Below are 16777 nucleotides of genomic sequence, written 5' to 3' on the forward strand. Positions count from 1 at the left end.
TCTATTCCTTTCCTCCTGAGATGTCGAATCTCTGGCTATCTGACCACTATGTCCACCTCCAAACCCCTTCCCTCGACCCCAATCCGTTAGACAGGCTCTCCACAGCCATTGATGGCCATTAAAATTCCATACTAACATATTGAACAAGATCCTTGATTAACCAAAAAAAAAAAAAAGAATAACGTCCTGACATTTTTTACCTTGTTTACCTTATTTATGTCTAGATCAAGCTTTGTAAAACACCATCTTTTGCTTTGCTGGAAGAGCTTTGTTTTACTTCTTTCTTTGATGAAAAAATTATTAATATGAATTATATGATCAAGATTTTTTAATTAGCTCAAAAATAAAAGAACTTGAGCCCTGAAGTACTTTGCGGCTAGTCTGTCATGAATGCAAGATATACTATTATTCTGGTGCATATAAGTATAAAGAGCATTCTAAAATCTCCATCCAAAGAGAAGATTGTTTTTCTTTAATACATGACAGAATGAACAGTACTCCTATCTTTAACTTGATTATCAGAACAAAAGCAATTGAAGAATTATAGAAACATCCTGTGAAAGAAGAGTTCTATAATTACTAAAACAAGGGATTTTGTTGGGATATGATTTGCTCAATATATGTGGAGTTCATACAACCATTCAAACGTATTTTATTTTTTTCAATTTAGAGAAAGCTATTAGCACTCCCAAGCAAAAACCATTAGAGAAAAAAATGAAGACATCTCTCTAATCCTATGATGAGAAACAGCGAAACAGCTCGCTGATCCCTCAAGTTTTTAGTGCTTTGGGATGACCCTGAAAACAGCTGAAAGATCTAACCTCTACTCTCAGTGCTTGTGCCAGTTTGGCTCTCGGTTGTTCAATTTCCAAGAAGATGGAAAAGAATTTCAGTGAACTGCATCAGATCCTTTGTTCCCTTTCCATTGATCGATAAATTCTCTCTTCCTTAAGTGGAATAGAAAAACCCTCAATATTCCATTAGTTTATTTTTGAAATTTGAATTGTCAATTTACAAGTATTACCAATAATATACGGATTCACAATGCTACAAGGTAATCAATATTCTGAAATATAATTACACAATATGTTTAACGAAAAAGTCTGTTTCACACAATCCATTCTCCATGCTACGTATCGATCATCATGCTTTATTTTGAGAACGCTCTCTCTCCTTCTCCATTGTAAGAAATAGACTGCCATCATAGACAGCTCTTATGGTCTCCTTGTGAAGCAATCCATCTTTGTCCTTGCAGAGAACAAACAAGATCTTCCATTCTGTCCAGCTAGCAAACCTACAAACAAGTCCCAAAATGAGGCTCATTGGACCTATGAGAATGACTTGATTATACTTGTATTTGGCTCACAATACTGGAATTTCTTGAGACTCATAGCTTCCAAAACCTACCATCCCTTGTAGTCTTTCGGAACTCGATTTGCTTGACGCATCTCATCCAACTCTTTCGATGTCAGTGCATTAGGATTAGTGTGAGCATGCCTCTTAAACATCTCCTCAAATTTTGCAGGAACAAACCTGAAATTTAAATAACTTAAGTCAAATCAACAATCTAAAATTTAACTAAAAAATTGTAAACACTCATTTTTTCTACATATTTGATAAAAGGAATAAAAAATCCATGATTAATTAAATGAGTAGGTTATTCTTGGAACAATTCATCATGCTTTTTTTTTCAGAAAGTAGTGGGAGAGGGCAGCTAGCTCTCTCTCATAGTTAGGGGTGAAAGTGCTATGGATATTATCTGTCTAGATCTGTTTTTATATCGAATCAATCTTGATATGGATAAAAATTTAAAGATCTGACTAATATCCATATCTATATCTATATCCATCAAAGAAAAATGAATATGAATAGATAACTATCCGATCCGTATCCGAATATCCGAATCTATATATATTCTTACATAATTTTATATAGCACTTATTAATTTTAAAAAAAAATATACAACCATGTTAGTAACTTTCTTAAAAATATATTTTTAAGAAAAATATAAACATGTTATTAACTTGATCTATCATCGATTTAGTAATATCTTTAATTTTTTAGTCATAAAATTTAATTATCTAAGTTATATCCATAATTATATCCCTACTTTCAGTATCTAAATTGTTTCAATATCTATTTAAAACAAATATGGATATGAATTTCTGTATCCGAATAATATCCATATTCATATTTGTATTCGTCAAATAAAATAAATATAGATATGGATATACTGGTATCAGATCCGTATCTAATCTAATTCAGCCCTACTCACAATCCATCAGGCAATCTAGAAAACAAGTGCAATGCAGCTAAATAAAGAGGTATTGACTACCAAACTTAATAAACAAGCTATATACATAAACCCCAGTAGATAAAAAGCATATACTATGCCAAACGGAGTAATTTGAACACAATTGGCTCCCCTCTGCTCAAGGAAGATTTTGAATTCGACTCCGGATTGTGGCATGCCCACCATTATTTTCTCAAAAATAAAATATAAGAAAAGTATGCATCATCAATTATGTTGCCAAAGGTCTTAATTGACCATTTGGTGGTTACCAAGATCTCCTACAAGACAATTTAAGCAAAAAGAAAGGAAGAATTAGATTTGTAATTTACTTTGTACAACATTAATCTTGGTGATGATCTAAACAATGTTGGCAAGTATTCTTCTTTTATTAGTGGATACTTCATTAAGCAAGTTGGAATTTTAAAACTTTTCCATAGCCGTTATAATTTGCTAATTCCTATAATTGTTGGATGATATAAGAAACTTCTACGGCTGTTCCCTAGATGATAATGATAGGTATGTGGCTTAAGGCAATCAGAATAATTGGTAAGGAGGCAAGTTTGGTGATATTGGAAAACCCCAATATTAAGTGTCAGTTTGGATATTTGGGCCCAGAATCCTATAAGATTTATGGATTGCCCCAATACAACCATCAAACTCAGACTGGTCCAAGCCTTTTTTAAGAGTGCCCAACCTGATTTTGATGGTTGTATTGGGCCCCAACCATCCAAATAGACTCTTGGGACCTACTTGGATATTTCTATAGCATTGGACTAAAAATTCTATAAAAATTATAGATTAGACCATCCATTCACGCATGACTTTGTATCAACTAAATACTATCCAGCCCAAATCTTATAGAAAGAACATAAAGGGCTCCATCAACCTTTCTTTTCTTCTTACAGCCCAAAGATTAGGATTTGAGCTAAATATAGACAAACACTTATCCCATATTTGGTTGGAATCATGAGAGAGTGGATGGATGAGGTTGAAAGAATGGATAGACTCTATCCATCAATTGGTTCAAAAAGTTATAAGAAGGATGGATTAAAAAAAAGAGATTATCCATCCACCCTAGCCCACCAATTTGCATCCTCCCAAATTAGAAGGATGTAAGGAAGGATGGACGTTGCATTGATAGATGGATTTTTGCATTGATAAAATTACCTCTTATTAAATTTTTGACAAAACTATAATATTTCTTCACTTTTTTATGCATATTATTTATATATATTTTATATATACATTTAATCATATACTACTTAGATTTATTACTAACCATTTTAATCTAGTATATAATATTGATAATTAAAATTATCTTCTATTTCTCTATTTTTATTTACTATTTTTAGTTAGCTATTTGTATAATATTAATTAACCATTTAACTTAAATTTTAAATTAATTAGTTATTTATATAATTAATTTATTAATAATTAATTCACAAATTTATTTATTGAATTAAATTAAATTAAATATTTATATAATTTTTTATGTAATTATAGATTATAATGATTATAAGTTTATATATTGTTTACTTCTTTAGTATAAATAAGTATTATAAATTTATAATAGTAATATTTTTATCAAAGGGTAGTCTTGTAAAAATGTTATATAAATGTCATACATCTTTCCTTTCATTCGTCCTATTCCAAATAAAAGGAAAAATTATTTCTATCCATCATTCCACGTTTCACCAAATATCTTCCATCTCTCCCATCCATCATTTTCCATCTATCATCTCTCTCATCCATCCTTCCTCCTCTATTCATCCTTCATACCAAATAGAGGGTTACAGAATGTAAAATAAATGGACCGACAAGCCCAGTTCCTATGAAATTTTAACCCAATCAATGAGAAAAATCCAAACAAGCCCTAAATGGAGATTGATCTAAAAAATTTTAAGCTACTTGTACTGATTTTTCAACTATAGGCTACTTTTGTTGATGGTTTCTCTTCTATTTGGTAGACTCTTGTCCATAAAAGGTGGAAGATACTATCATGGTCAGCTGCTACGGTAAGATTATGGGTTGCAAATAATCTAATTAGGACAAATCTAATTTATTCATTTCATTCTGTCCCTTGAAATAAAGCCCAGAATCTGATCTTTGTTTGCTGCTTTGCTACCCAACTTCTAAGATGATATTGCTTCATATTGCTATTAAGTTGAAAGATTGCAGTTCTGTTGGTTCCCTTGCCTCCTTGTGGTGCTTGGAGGAGAAAGAGAATTAAGAAGAAACCTAACAGGATGGAATCGTTGAACATGCTTATTATGGCCATGTGATGGTGATTTTAATGGGAAATTTTCCAAGTTTGCTGATATTTTGACCAGTTATGTTACCTAAAAAGTCAATTTTTTGATCGAATATTTAACTCAAATTGGGGGTGTTCTTTCTAAACATCTTATATCCTAGGTAAATGGAAACCATTTACTTAAATGATATTTATCTAATTAAGTTCAATACTTTGTCTATCTATTAGTAGTCTACCCCCTTAGAGTTTCGTTCCCACCTTCAAATGGTATAAAAAAATAAAAAGACATGTTTTAAAGCCATCCCAAGCAGTACCAGATGGCCAGATGGTATTACTCAATTCCGTGCAAGTTAAGGCCAATTCAGGCCCAGTCCCTCCTGATAAAAGTGGCCTAGACCTAGTTCAGCCATTTTGAGGGCATACTTGCTCATACAATACCAATTCAAGACTGCTCTGGTACAAATCAGCTAGAATACGATTTGTATATATGAGGCTGGTATGCTGAAGATTTGATTACTTAAGGCCATGAGCAACGAGCTCAGGGTTGGTTTAAATTAGCTACTTGTGCCTCGAGTAGAAATCTAAATAACGCATTTGGCTATATGTTGTTTTCAAAGATGACCATAGAAAACATATATGGGCAATAGCTACTTAGGTTGCTCCAACAACGCAAGACCTTGCCTATAAAGGATAGATCGAAAGTATTGTTTGTGCCCTTTGGTCCTATATAAATACAAAAGATCCACCCAGCGCATATGATGATGTGGGACTAGATCCTTACATACTCCACTTTTTTAAGCCAAACTAAAGGTCCAAATCCCTTCATCCAATCACAAGTGCTATAAATCTTATCACAAATACCACGATCAGCATGTTGTTAATTCCATGCCAGTGTCTTCTGCTCCACATGGGCCATGACTTAGGTCCACTCTATTACCATTTGAAACAATTCAAGACCTCACCTAAAAAGATTAGTCAGATAGTATTGTTTGGATTCCTTTGCTTGTATAAGTACTCAGGATCTACAAAGTATATAGTTGATGTGAGATAACCACAAACCTGCATAGATCATCAAAATTACGAATTTGGATCCTAATATGGAGAATTAGTTGCCATCAAGGAGGCAATTAGAAAAGCATTGCAATTGTTAGATAAAACGATTTGGGTAGTGATGGATGCACATTGCTTGATAATTTAGCACTTATGATCTCGGTTTTATGAGATGGTTATATCCTATATTCTAAGACAAGCCAACATAAGTAGGTTGGCTTGCTAATTTAGTCATACTTACAAATTATGGGACTTCATTCGAAAGACTTATTTTGCGTCTCATCAAGGGTAGAAATTCATAAAGCTCGAATGATTTGCTATATAAGACTGTAAACTCGAAAATGAGAAAAGAAGGGGCTACTTTGAGGAGCAGAATTGCTGAGGGAATAGGTATGAGAGAGTTTTGGTTCTTAAAAGAACAGTTGGAATGAAGAGTTGCAAAGTCTTGAACAAAGGCTGAGTTTTTGGCGTCATAATTCCAAGATCTGACTTCTTCTTACTGAGGCATTGTTTTGTTGCTGCTATATGTCAAAAAAGAGGCCTCTCATCAATCATTATGGACGGTAAAGATGGTCCTATGTAGCTTTTGTTGGGCATCTTATAAGATGACCTAGTAATTGTGAAGGAAGAGAATTAAGAAAAAGAGATTGGCAAGGAGGCTAAGGAAAGAACACTAAAATGAAGAACGAAATCAGGAGTTTCCTAAAGAGTATTTTTATATATCAAAGATCTTCAAAAGGTCTTCGTCAATTGAAGTCACTTTTTTTCTCTTCAATTTTCCACCAAAAGAAGGCAAATCTATGTTGAAGGTGCAGTTTACCCTCTTCAAGAGGTTAAAGATTGTAAGGAAGCTTAAACTTCCAGGTGAACCACATAAAAATCTTGCTCATATATAAATATTGTAATTGTCAACACTTGTACATATGCTATAAATTCTATTTATGATTTGATTGCACGTTTGCTGCCCTGTCTTTTGCAATTATAATGGACGTCTATATTGCAAGTGTGCTTGCAAGTGATTTTTTCTTGCCTGTATGCTTATCTACCTTTTGAGGGGGAAAAAAAAACTGAACATAAAAATCCTTTATTAAGTCCTACGCATAATACAAATGTTTGCAGATTCCAAAATCTTTGTTTCCAAACATTTTTTTGTAAAGCTGCAGACTATATACATGTATTACTATGGTTTTGTCTCGAGTTGATGAGTTGGTGCAGAATGTAGCAATTTATGTAAAAAGAAATCAGTTGTATGAATTTTTCATTTTATATTTACTACATATACTGGAGCATCTTTCATTTAAAAAACACCATTTTTCTGGAATGAGTGTGTTTATGAAATATCAAATATGATATGTTAACATTACTATAATTCTAAAAGATGTTCAATAACTTTTTTGAATAATCTTGCCATCCTGCAATTATAGAAACAGATAATGTATATGATGCTACCTCCCATCGCTATCATAGACACCAGAGTCACTTCCATGTTTGCCTTTCTGGATATTCTTTATGTAAATAGGGAGAAGGGGTGAAGGTATTTTTCCCTGTACAAGGTCAACAAAAAGGTATATTCAGAGGAATATTAAAGGAAACTGGATATGCTGCAAAGTAAGCTTTACATATTCCCAATAGATTATTCATGTCAATTGAGGTCCATAAGGTGAGCAACTATTAATTTGAAAAGGAGTTAAGAAGTAACTATTTGTGTTTGAAAGATGACACTCAGTTCATGAACTGAAGTGAACTGAAATGAAATGGAAAAACAACTAATATCATGTGCATCTTCATAGACTCCATAAGTTTTCATATTTAAACTGAACACAAGATAAAGTTTTAGATATTAAGATTTCAACGTATTATGTTCTACATTCCATGTATTTCTAAAACTATTTGAATTTCAAATATTAGTTTATGGTTCATATATATATATATAAGTCTTTAAATTAACAACTGTAAAGGTGTCTTGCATTTAGATCAGCACTGATCATAAAATTAATAAAAGCTTTTCCATTTCATTGGGTGGAGTGTAGCATAGCACAATAAATAGAAAGGTTCGATACCGTTATCATTATGATGTGGCGCTTCGATTGGAATTAGTGCGGGGGTGGAGCCTCTGCAGTACGGATCCGATCTAATTTTATTGATATCTCTGCGTACCTATTTTGATTAGATATATTATCTTTGGATGTGCAAAAACTTTTTTAGAATTTTTTTTTTTTTGTACTCTATAATTCCTAGCTTTCAAGATAGTGAAAAATCTCCAACTTTCTCTACTCATGGTTTTCTCCTTTGATTTAAATGATTTTTATGTAAATCCTAAGTTTGCATTGATTTTTATTTCTTGAATTTTTCTTTTATTTGGCGTCTTGCTACAACAATAACTCTAGTTGAAGTAGGTTTAGAAATTCATTTTGTATAGAAATTTTTTATTTGTCTTAGTGAGATTTATGCCATAACCGATTTTAGAGATGGAAGTCATATCTTGGCTATCAATCGGGTTAAGAAGCCCCCAGGTTACAGGATTTTGTCATAAAATAATTTTGGGATCTTCACACAAAGGGCTCAAAAAGATTCTTAGTTTATAATATGTTATTGTTTTATTCAGAAAATTTTAGTCGAATACTATTTCATGTCATCTTCTTTGCATTTTGTCATCTCGCTGTCTTTATCCTCTTTTCTTTTTCTTCTTATTCTTTTCTTCACCAAAATAAATCAATGTTCCATCAAGTAGTAAGGCACCTGCTTATACTAACAAATCTTTCTTACATGTTGTTCCCACATGTCATCAACAGTACAGCACAGGGGTACATATGTTTGTACCGTGTGTGTCAAAAATATTCATTCATTCATATGTTTGTAATGCATAAGCATGTGGACCATTATGTTCAGCTCAGTGCCAGCAGATTATTATACCTAACTTTGCCATTTTAAACTTATGCTCAACCATATAAATAATCTAATCTACATGTGTGAATTGTGATAGCATCGAAATTTTATTAATCTTTTTGCTATTCATTCCTAGTAGGTGAGTGTCTGAAATGTATCACAGAAGTATCTAAAATCATTAAAAAATTTTGATGAATGGTTACCTAAAATAAATGTCCGAAATATGTCCTAGAATGCATCCAACAAGTACCAATATATGATGCGTGTCCAACGTCAGTACATCATATGAAATTTCAACTATCCGTACTTCGTTGCTCAATATCATTATTTTAGTTGTCTATCACAAAAAATCATTAAGAATTTTACATAGCATCATCGTAGGACTGAATATATTAATAATGTTAAAACATTTCCCAGGAAAAAGATATCCATTTCTTTGAAAAATATATAGTTTGATGAAGATCCTCTAAGAAGGGTGTAAAGTAAAGACATGATTAAAAAAAAAAAATGAAACTTTTTAAAAGTTATATCAGGAGGTAATTTTGATGAAGCTGTTTTCCTCATGCCACAAGAATGTCTTGCAGGAAAAATTGCTTAATAAAGGAGATTTTACTGCTTATCAAAAAACAAAGTAGGAGCTTTTAATTATTCATCAAGGAATAATGTAGTCAGTTTTGTCCATGGAAGCAGCAATTGCGATTTTGGTGTAGGTAATTGTTTTGAAAACAAAAGCATTTTCAATCATAAACTATTTGAAAATTTCTTGGGCTAAATCAATGTACAACAAAATTAATGGGACGCCACAAGTAGTAATGTTGATTGAACCTATATAAATATCTCTAAAATGGAAATTGAATTTTCTACCAAGTTGGTGATTTCCAGTATAATCCATATAGGTTTCAACTTCTTGTCTTTTTCTTCTTTTTTGCTAAGAATCAAAGCTTTATATATTAGTTCTGAATTCAGCCATTGGGATGAAGGGTACATTTTAAAGTATATCCTGGAAATAGATTCCTCTTTGATATAACTAGTTGATTTAATAATTTCCTATGGTTTATCTTCATATGGTTGGCAGCAATATATAAATGTTTGCAATTTAAAGATGAACTCTGTACAATTTCATATGTAAAAAAAAAAAAATGTCTTCTTGTTTATCTCACTTATGGACTTACTTTGAAATCAATTCCTTTATGACATAATAATATAATCTTAGGGTTAAAAATAAGACATAAACATTTTTTTTCAAATGTCAAGATGATGCTTTAGTTGTAATGCACTCATTCATGTGACCCTTTGTGACAAGGATCCAAAAGATTCTGTTAAAATGAATCCTTGACAAGATATGGTGGAATGCAGATGGAAACAAAAGGTAGTGAACTATTTTGAAAAATGAATGGGTGGTATGTGCTTGCTTTTTCTCTTCTTCTCCGTACTTCATTTTTCCTTACATTATCCAGCATCCTCCGCACAACCTCTATCAGTAGCATCATTTTATCTACTTTACATTAGGGATGAGCAATGGACCATACTTGGCATGGTACGACCCAGGCTCACCGTGTCAAAAGTTTGACAGCACGGCTCATTTTAACAAAATTCTGACTGGCACTGCCTAGGTCAGGATGGCGGGCCACACCAAGTACAATTTGTTGGTCCATTAGGCCCATGGTCCTAATGGGCTCCTTAGGCACGGTCCATAAAGACTATCTTTTTTTTTAATTTTTAATAATATTTTTTAAATTTTTATAATTTTAATCTTCCAACAGCCATAAAATGGCTAATTTTAGGGATAATTTGGAAAAGTAATATCAACAGGCCATGCCAAGGCACGACCCATCTTAAGGGGGCCGTGCAGGCGTGTAGGCCGGGCCATGCTTGGTTTGTGGGTCGTGTCAGTCCAGGCCTTATAAGCCGTGTTATATCTGAGCCGCAGGTCGTAAAACCTCCAACCCAGTCTGTCCCCTTATATGTGCCATGCTTGGCACGATTTGTTACTGTAGTAAGTGGGCCGCAACAATTCATATCGGGTCGGGCCGTATAATAGGCTGCCCAGCTTGATGTCCATGTCTATTTCACAAACTTTGTTAGACTATTCTAGAAGCTTTTGTTCCTTTTCTCCTTTTCTTTTTTAATGTAGGCAATCTTAGCTAGGTACAGTATTTTTATCTGAAGTAAATAGGTGCTACTAAACTTATTTTCAACAGGAATCGAAACTTCTATTTGCCAACTTAGCCTTTTAATAAGACCAATAAACTTCCAAGGTAAGTAACCTTTTTGTTTTCAATTTTTCGAGAAAAGAGGAGAGAGAATAGTATTGGGAATAGGCAGTTAAATTAAAATTAAAAAGATTTTTGGTGCCTTGTACATATAGTGTATTGTATATTTACCCTCTAAAAATTACTATATATACATATATCCCAGAATCATCTCATTTCTAAATACCCTTCTCATTAAAATTTTACTTGAGGGTGTCAATAAATAGCCATTTAAATTATAAAATAATTTTATTATCCTTTTGCATTAATGCCCTTGAAAAATTCATATAAAAATATAGCTCTTTTTATTACAAACTGATTATCAAATTATTTTCATGACTATTAACATAAAAGGGCAATAGTATCAAATGATGCTCAAAATGGTTATCTACTAACATCATCATAAAAAAATCCAGCAAGAGGATTATCCATGCAAAATAAGGATGATTTGAGGAGTATATATGTAAATAATAATTTTCAGAAGGTAAATATGAAATAAGCTATATTTGTAGGTTTTATGCAAAAAAAAACTCATAAAAGAAAGAAAATAAAAGAAAGAAGTAATAGAATGAAATTTTGGCTAGATAAATGTCATAGTCCCATATTGACTAATAAAAAGGTGTCATATGGGTTTATTAGCCTAGGCCGGCCTTCTCCTAACAACTTAAGCATTTATAGTACAAAATCTTGACAAATGGTATTAGAGCTGGACCCATTGTGTATCACAATCTTTAATAGTCACCTGAGCCTCTCACTAAGGGATACTAGGATCAACGAGGATCCGATAGGGTCAAGTAGGATGCGGGCTGTTGGTGCCCCCATATCTCTCGAGTAGGAGCCAATTATGATGAGAGCATCATGAGATTGAGTAGGAAAGATTAGGAAAGATTGTCACAATTCGATATTGACTAATAAAAGGGGTGCCACATAGGTTTACAAGTCCGAATCTATCCTCTTCTCAACAGCTTAAGCTTTTAAGTTATGAATTCTTGATATGTGGTAACAAAACCAAGTCCATGGTGCATCACAAACTTTATTAGTCATGTGGGCCCTCATTAAGGTATATCAAGATCGAAGACAAAGTATATCAAGATTGAAGACTTGGTAGGATCGAGTAGGACCTAGGCCATGTATGGACCTTCCCTCTCACATGGAGAAGCCAATTGTGATAAGGGCATTATGAGATTGGATAGGGTGATTGTCATACTTCCACACTAACTAATTAAAAGGAGTGCCACATAGGTTTATCAACCTAGATCAATCCTTCTAATAGTTTAAGCTTTAGGATTGTTGGTCCGTGACACAAGGCACACTAATTTGTATATTTTTGTTAGGATTGTCATTTTTCCAATATAAATACAATAAACTTATGAAAATCTTATCTCTAAGATTGAATGCCTAAAATTTTCCAGATCTCACCAAGGATCTTTGGCACCAAAGCTATCAACTTGAAATAAGGAAAAAGAAATATAACTTAATATAGTAAATGGTTTTGATGACATGTATGTGAGAGATATAGAGAAGAGGTTTTTATTGCATTACTATCTAGCCTTCAGTACAACTCTATTGGAAGAAAATAATTAGTTAATTAGACATCCATTAGGACAAATCCAATGCAACTCTATTTTATGTTTTCTTTTCTAAACATAGATGATAAAAATAATAATAATAATGGGTCCGACAACTATGGACCAAAACAAAATATCCATTGGTCCAAAGCAAATGAAACCAAACTCCTTTTTCCTTCCAAGAGAGGCCTCAACAAAAGTTGACTTCCTTAAAAGAGAGAGACCCTCTTTGTATAGAAGAGGCCTCCGCCCCTTTTTCTTATCTCATCCAATCTGGGACAAATCCAAAACTCCACCAACAAAGAAGCCAAATATTTCAATGGGAGCTCCAAAAAATTTAAATTTAAATTTGTCTTATACTTTTTTTTGTTATGGTTATAAGTTTCATAAGCAGCTCTTCCTTTATTTTATATTTTTTAAACTCATTATTATTAGGAAATGCTTAAGAACCCACGAAGTGGAGTTATCTATTCCAGATACAAGGGAAAACAAACTACTAGATTGAAACGTAAAATAAGGAGACTCCTCCAACTGGAAGGGGTGACTACCTGGACATTGCCTAACGCACAAGTGAAAAGGGGCAAGTCATATTCTTCCAACAAATATTGAAACAGCCATCACAATCTTTCTAAAGTTATTTCATATTCTCTTACATCGTTCTTATTGGACAACCAGCTTCTTCTCCTTGCTGTATTATTCTAGAATTTCTCCATAATTTGTTATCCTGAATTTCTACAACAGAAAAGCAAACCTCCCGTTACTCTAAAAGGAAGCCTAACCCATAGGAGATCAAAAATGTTAAGGACTAGGCTGGGTCCAACCAAGTTGTAGTCATGCAACTATATGTAATTTATCAGAAGCTATATCTAGGTGAAATTTAACCTAGACCAGGCAATTCAAAACATGAAGCTTTTATCAAACTAAATTATAGTATAAAATCCATGGGGACCATATTACAATTCTTAATTATAACCCTTCTAAAATGTTATAACCCAAGCCTTTTGATATAATCTTATTAACCTTTGATGATTCTATGGTCACATATATCAAAAATGCTCACCTGTTTTGATCCAATTTTTTTTTTTTTTTTGGGCACGGGGGTGGAGGCAAAAATAGCTGCATGTAATTTTTAAGAAGCCATATTTGAGTAAAACCTAACCTAGCCCAAGCAATGTAGCATGAAGCTTTCTTAGACCACCATACCATATTGTGAAATCCATATGGACCCATATAGTATAGTTCGTAATTATAAACTAATTGTTTGAACTTAAATTTTGTCGGCCCACATTCCTTGATGCCTCTGGAATGTTAAAACCCAAGCTTTTGATCTGATTTTACTTAAACTCTGATCATTCCATAGTCACATAAATCCCAAAAAGATTAAAAAAAAAAAAAGACTTTACTTGATCCAAACCAAAAAATTCCTATTTAGGCAGTTTGGATGGTTGGATCCAAAATCTTATAGAATTCATGGTCAACCATAAAAAATATTGGATTATAAATTGATCATATCCTATATTTATAAGTATGTAGGATCATTTTTGAGTGGACTGGTCCGGATCCCATAGGAAGAAAAAAATGACCTCAGCAGTCCAGATCCCATAGAAAGAAAAAAATGACCTGTTGAGGTCATTTTTTTCTTCCTATGGGATCCGGATCGGTCCATTCAAAAAATAGTTATGGATATTTATAAACAAATGGCTTGACCTGCTTACAGTCCATTATTTTTTATGTTTGGACCATGAATTTTATAGGATTTTGAATCCCACCGTCTAAATTGATCCTTAACTGGAGCTAATTCCAATATTTAGATATAGATTTTTTGTAAACTTAAGAGTTGTGGCAAGTGGAAGTTCATAAAATGGACATCAAATACTTAGAACATCCGACACCCGGGGTTCCATATAACACCATTGCAAGAAAGAAGAAAGGAGAAGAACAGGAAAAACCAGAACGTACGGTGCGAGTTTTGGGGCCGAGGGAGCCGTTAACTAGGAAGGCACTGAACGTGGACAAAGCGACGCCGCACCCAATCGCACGACACCCTAACAAACAATAAATAAACAAAATCCACGCATCAACACAACACATTATGGTTAGATAACAATAAACAACAAAAGAATGCGAATGACACGGGAGAGAGAGAGAGAGAGAGGAGACCTTGGAAGGTCTCCCAGGGATAGATTACTCCGTCGTTGTTCCGGTCGAAGAAGGCGACGTGCTTCTGCAGCGGAGTCAGGTCACCGCTGTTCGTCTCCTCCTCCTCCCCTGTACATGACAAACCCAAATTAATCGGAGAATTGTGGTCCAAAAGGAAGCCATGAGATCCATTTGTTTGGAAAAATTAATGGATAAGTAGTACCATGAGAAGATAACGATGAGGACGACATTGTAGAGAGAGAACTAGGGAAAGCAATGTGGCCTTGTCCCTGGGTTCCCTCCATCTTTATAAAGAGAGAGACAGAAAGTGGAGGGAAGTGGGGTTTGCTTTGCTTCGCTTTGGGGTGGTGCACTCTCCACTTAAAAATTTGTTTAACGGACCACATTTACGTGGAAGCGATCGCCTGAGCAGCCGTGAAAGGCACTAAAGACCGCTCGACGGGTGCTGAGTGAACCACTGCTTGCCACGTTCCAAACTTCATATATAAATGAGGCAAATGAGGCGTGGACTTGCAGCCGGAGATGATCTTGCACAGCATTTTTTTTTTATTATTATTTTTGAATGATCCAGAGAGAGAATAAGGGAAAAGCAAAGTGGCCTTGTTCCGAGGTTCCCTCTATCTTTATCTTTATAAGAAGAGAGAATGGCTTTTGCATTGCTTCTCCCTTTGGTCTCTGAAATAGAATTGGAATGGATGACTTTCTTGCCTAATTATATTCGCATTCCAACGCGTTTGATTGGCGGAAGTTCCTTAAGAAGAAAATTAAAATATTTATTCCTCCAAAATTCAATCCTTCCTGGCCTTCAGCATTTAAATTTGTTTCATGTTGAGTGGAAGCAATCGCGGAATAGTTGCTTTCTTATAAGTTAGTTACGTATCGAGTGGATATGATAGCCTGAACAGCCGTTAAGGCAATAATACAGCTCGACATCTGCTGGACTACGTTTCAAGCTTTATAAATTGCCGTGGACTTGAAGCTCTATCCTGAGACATTGATGTGAACCCCAAATCCCCAAGACAATACAGATAGAGAATCCCTTGAAAGAGAAAGACCAAAAAGATACGTACAACACTGTTGCGTCAAAAAAAAAAAAAAGAAGCTAAAATAAGATCGAATATGAATCGAATACTAATATATCTATATCTATATTTATTTTATTTGATGAATATAAATACGGATATAATATTATTTTGATATAAAAGTTCATATCTATATTTATTTTAAATGAATGTGGATACAATTCAGATCATAAAAATATAGATGTAATTACAAATATAGTTTAGATAATTGAACTTTAGGACTACAAAATTAGAAATATTACTAATAAATGATAGAGCAAGTTAATAAGGTATTTATATGGTTGTATATTTTTATTAAAAATTAATAAATACTATATAAAATTATATAAGATTATATATAAATTCAAATATTCAGATACGGATTGGATGGTTGTCTATCCATATTTATATCTATTTTTCTTTGATGAATATAGATACGGATACAGATATTAGTTGGATTTTAAATTTCTGTCCATATCCGAATTGATTCGGATACGAAAATAAATCTGAATGAATAATATATATATTATTTTCATCTCTAACGTCAAAAGGCAAAATTGACTAAAAACTTAACTGACTATGGCTCGCCGAATGCCATTGTACTCGTAGCACTTTCCTTGCTGATCTCCGGGATTGCTTTTTGTATTGATGTGCGGAAAGTGCATCAACGATCCAACCTTCCAAACAAAAAAAGCCAACAAATATTATCTAATATGCAATCTCAAGACTCTGGTCTCATAATTTTTTTTGATTGATTCTTTTTTTTTTTTTTTTTTTGATGGAAGAATCTGGCCTCGTAATTGGAATCTTGTTTTGAATAATGCCATCCAGCCCAACAATGATGCTTAAAAGATTTTATGTGCCATATGGCATGTGATGGGAAGCATATATAATTTACAAAGGCAGTACAATAGAAGGTGGGGTCATATTACAAAATAAAAACCTCTATCTGACACATGGTAATGGAGTTTATCCAATATCTTTTGCTTGGTATAATTAATTTCTAGGATTCTACTGCTAAGCGGTCATGCACAGCAATTTTTCTTTATTTAGAGATGATAAAAGGTGAAAAAATTTTAACAATCCAGAACCTCACCCAAAAAAAAATTAGTCAGAAGATATTATTTAAATTTTTTTATCATATATAAATACGAAGATCTTTTCAGCAAAAATTGATATGAAACTAAATACATGCCTATATGGGTCCTTATATATGCCTTCGTTGTTAAAGTTCTAGCAAACTCACCAGGCTAAAG

General features: G+C 33.4%; 1 protein-coding gene across 1 annotated transcript; it reads right to left on the minus strand.

The window, feature by feature from the left end:
• Nucleotides 1-952: 952 nt before the first annotated feature.
• On the minus strand, nucleotides 953-14806 carry LOC105042106 (probable peroxygenase 5). Its single transcript, XM_073253812.1, has 6 exons — nucleotides 14663-14806; nucleotides 14461-14568; nucleotides 14260-14345; nucleotides 7044-7138; nucleotides 1408-1533; nucleotides 953-1294 (listed from the first exon to the last, which is right to left on the minus strand). Exons 1-6 carry the CDS (start codon nucleotides 14742-14744, stop codon nucleotides 1144-1146), a joined length of 648 nt encoding a protein of 215 aa, XP_073109913.1. The 5' UTR covers nucleotides 14745-14806; the 3' UTR covers nucleotides 953-1143.
• Nucleotides 14807-16777: the final 1971 nt, after the last annotated feature.

This window comes from Elaeis guineensis, chromosome 3 (assembly GCF_000442705.2).
Source record: "Elaeis guineensis isolate ETL-2024a chromosome 3, EG11, whole genome shotgun sequence".
NCBI lineage: Eukaryota > Viridiplantae > Streptophyta > Magnoliopsida > Arecales > Arecaceae > Elaeis > Elaeis guineensis.

What these genes read in the sequence shown, in the direction of transcription:
- LOC105042106 (XM_073253812.1), bottom strand. Translation starts at nt 14,744, where the DNA reads ATGGAGGGAACCCAGGGACAAGGCCACATTGCTTTCCCTAGTTCTCTC. An exon ending in CTCATCGTTATCTTCTCATG is followed by an intron (nt 14,569 to 14,662) that starts GTACTACTTATC and finishes TGTCATGTACAG; the next exon opens with GGGAGGAGGAGGAGACGAAC. An exon ending in CCGAAAGACTACAAGGGATG is followed by an intron (nt 1,295 to 1,407) that starts GTAGGTTTTGGA and finishes ACTTGTTTGTAG; the next exon opens with GTTTGCTAGCTGGACAGAAT.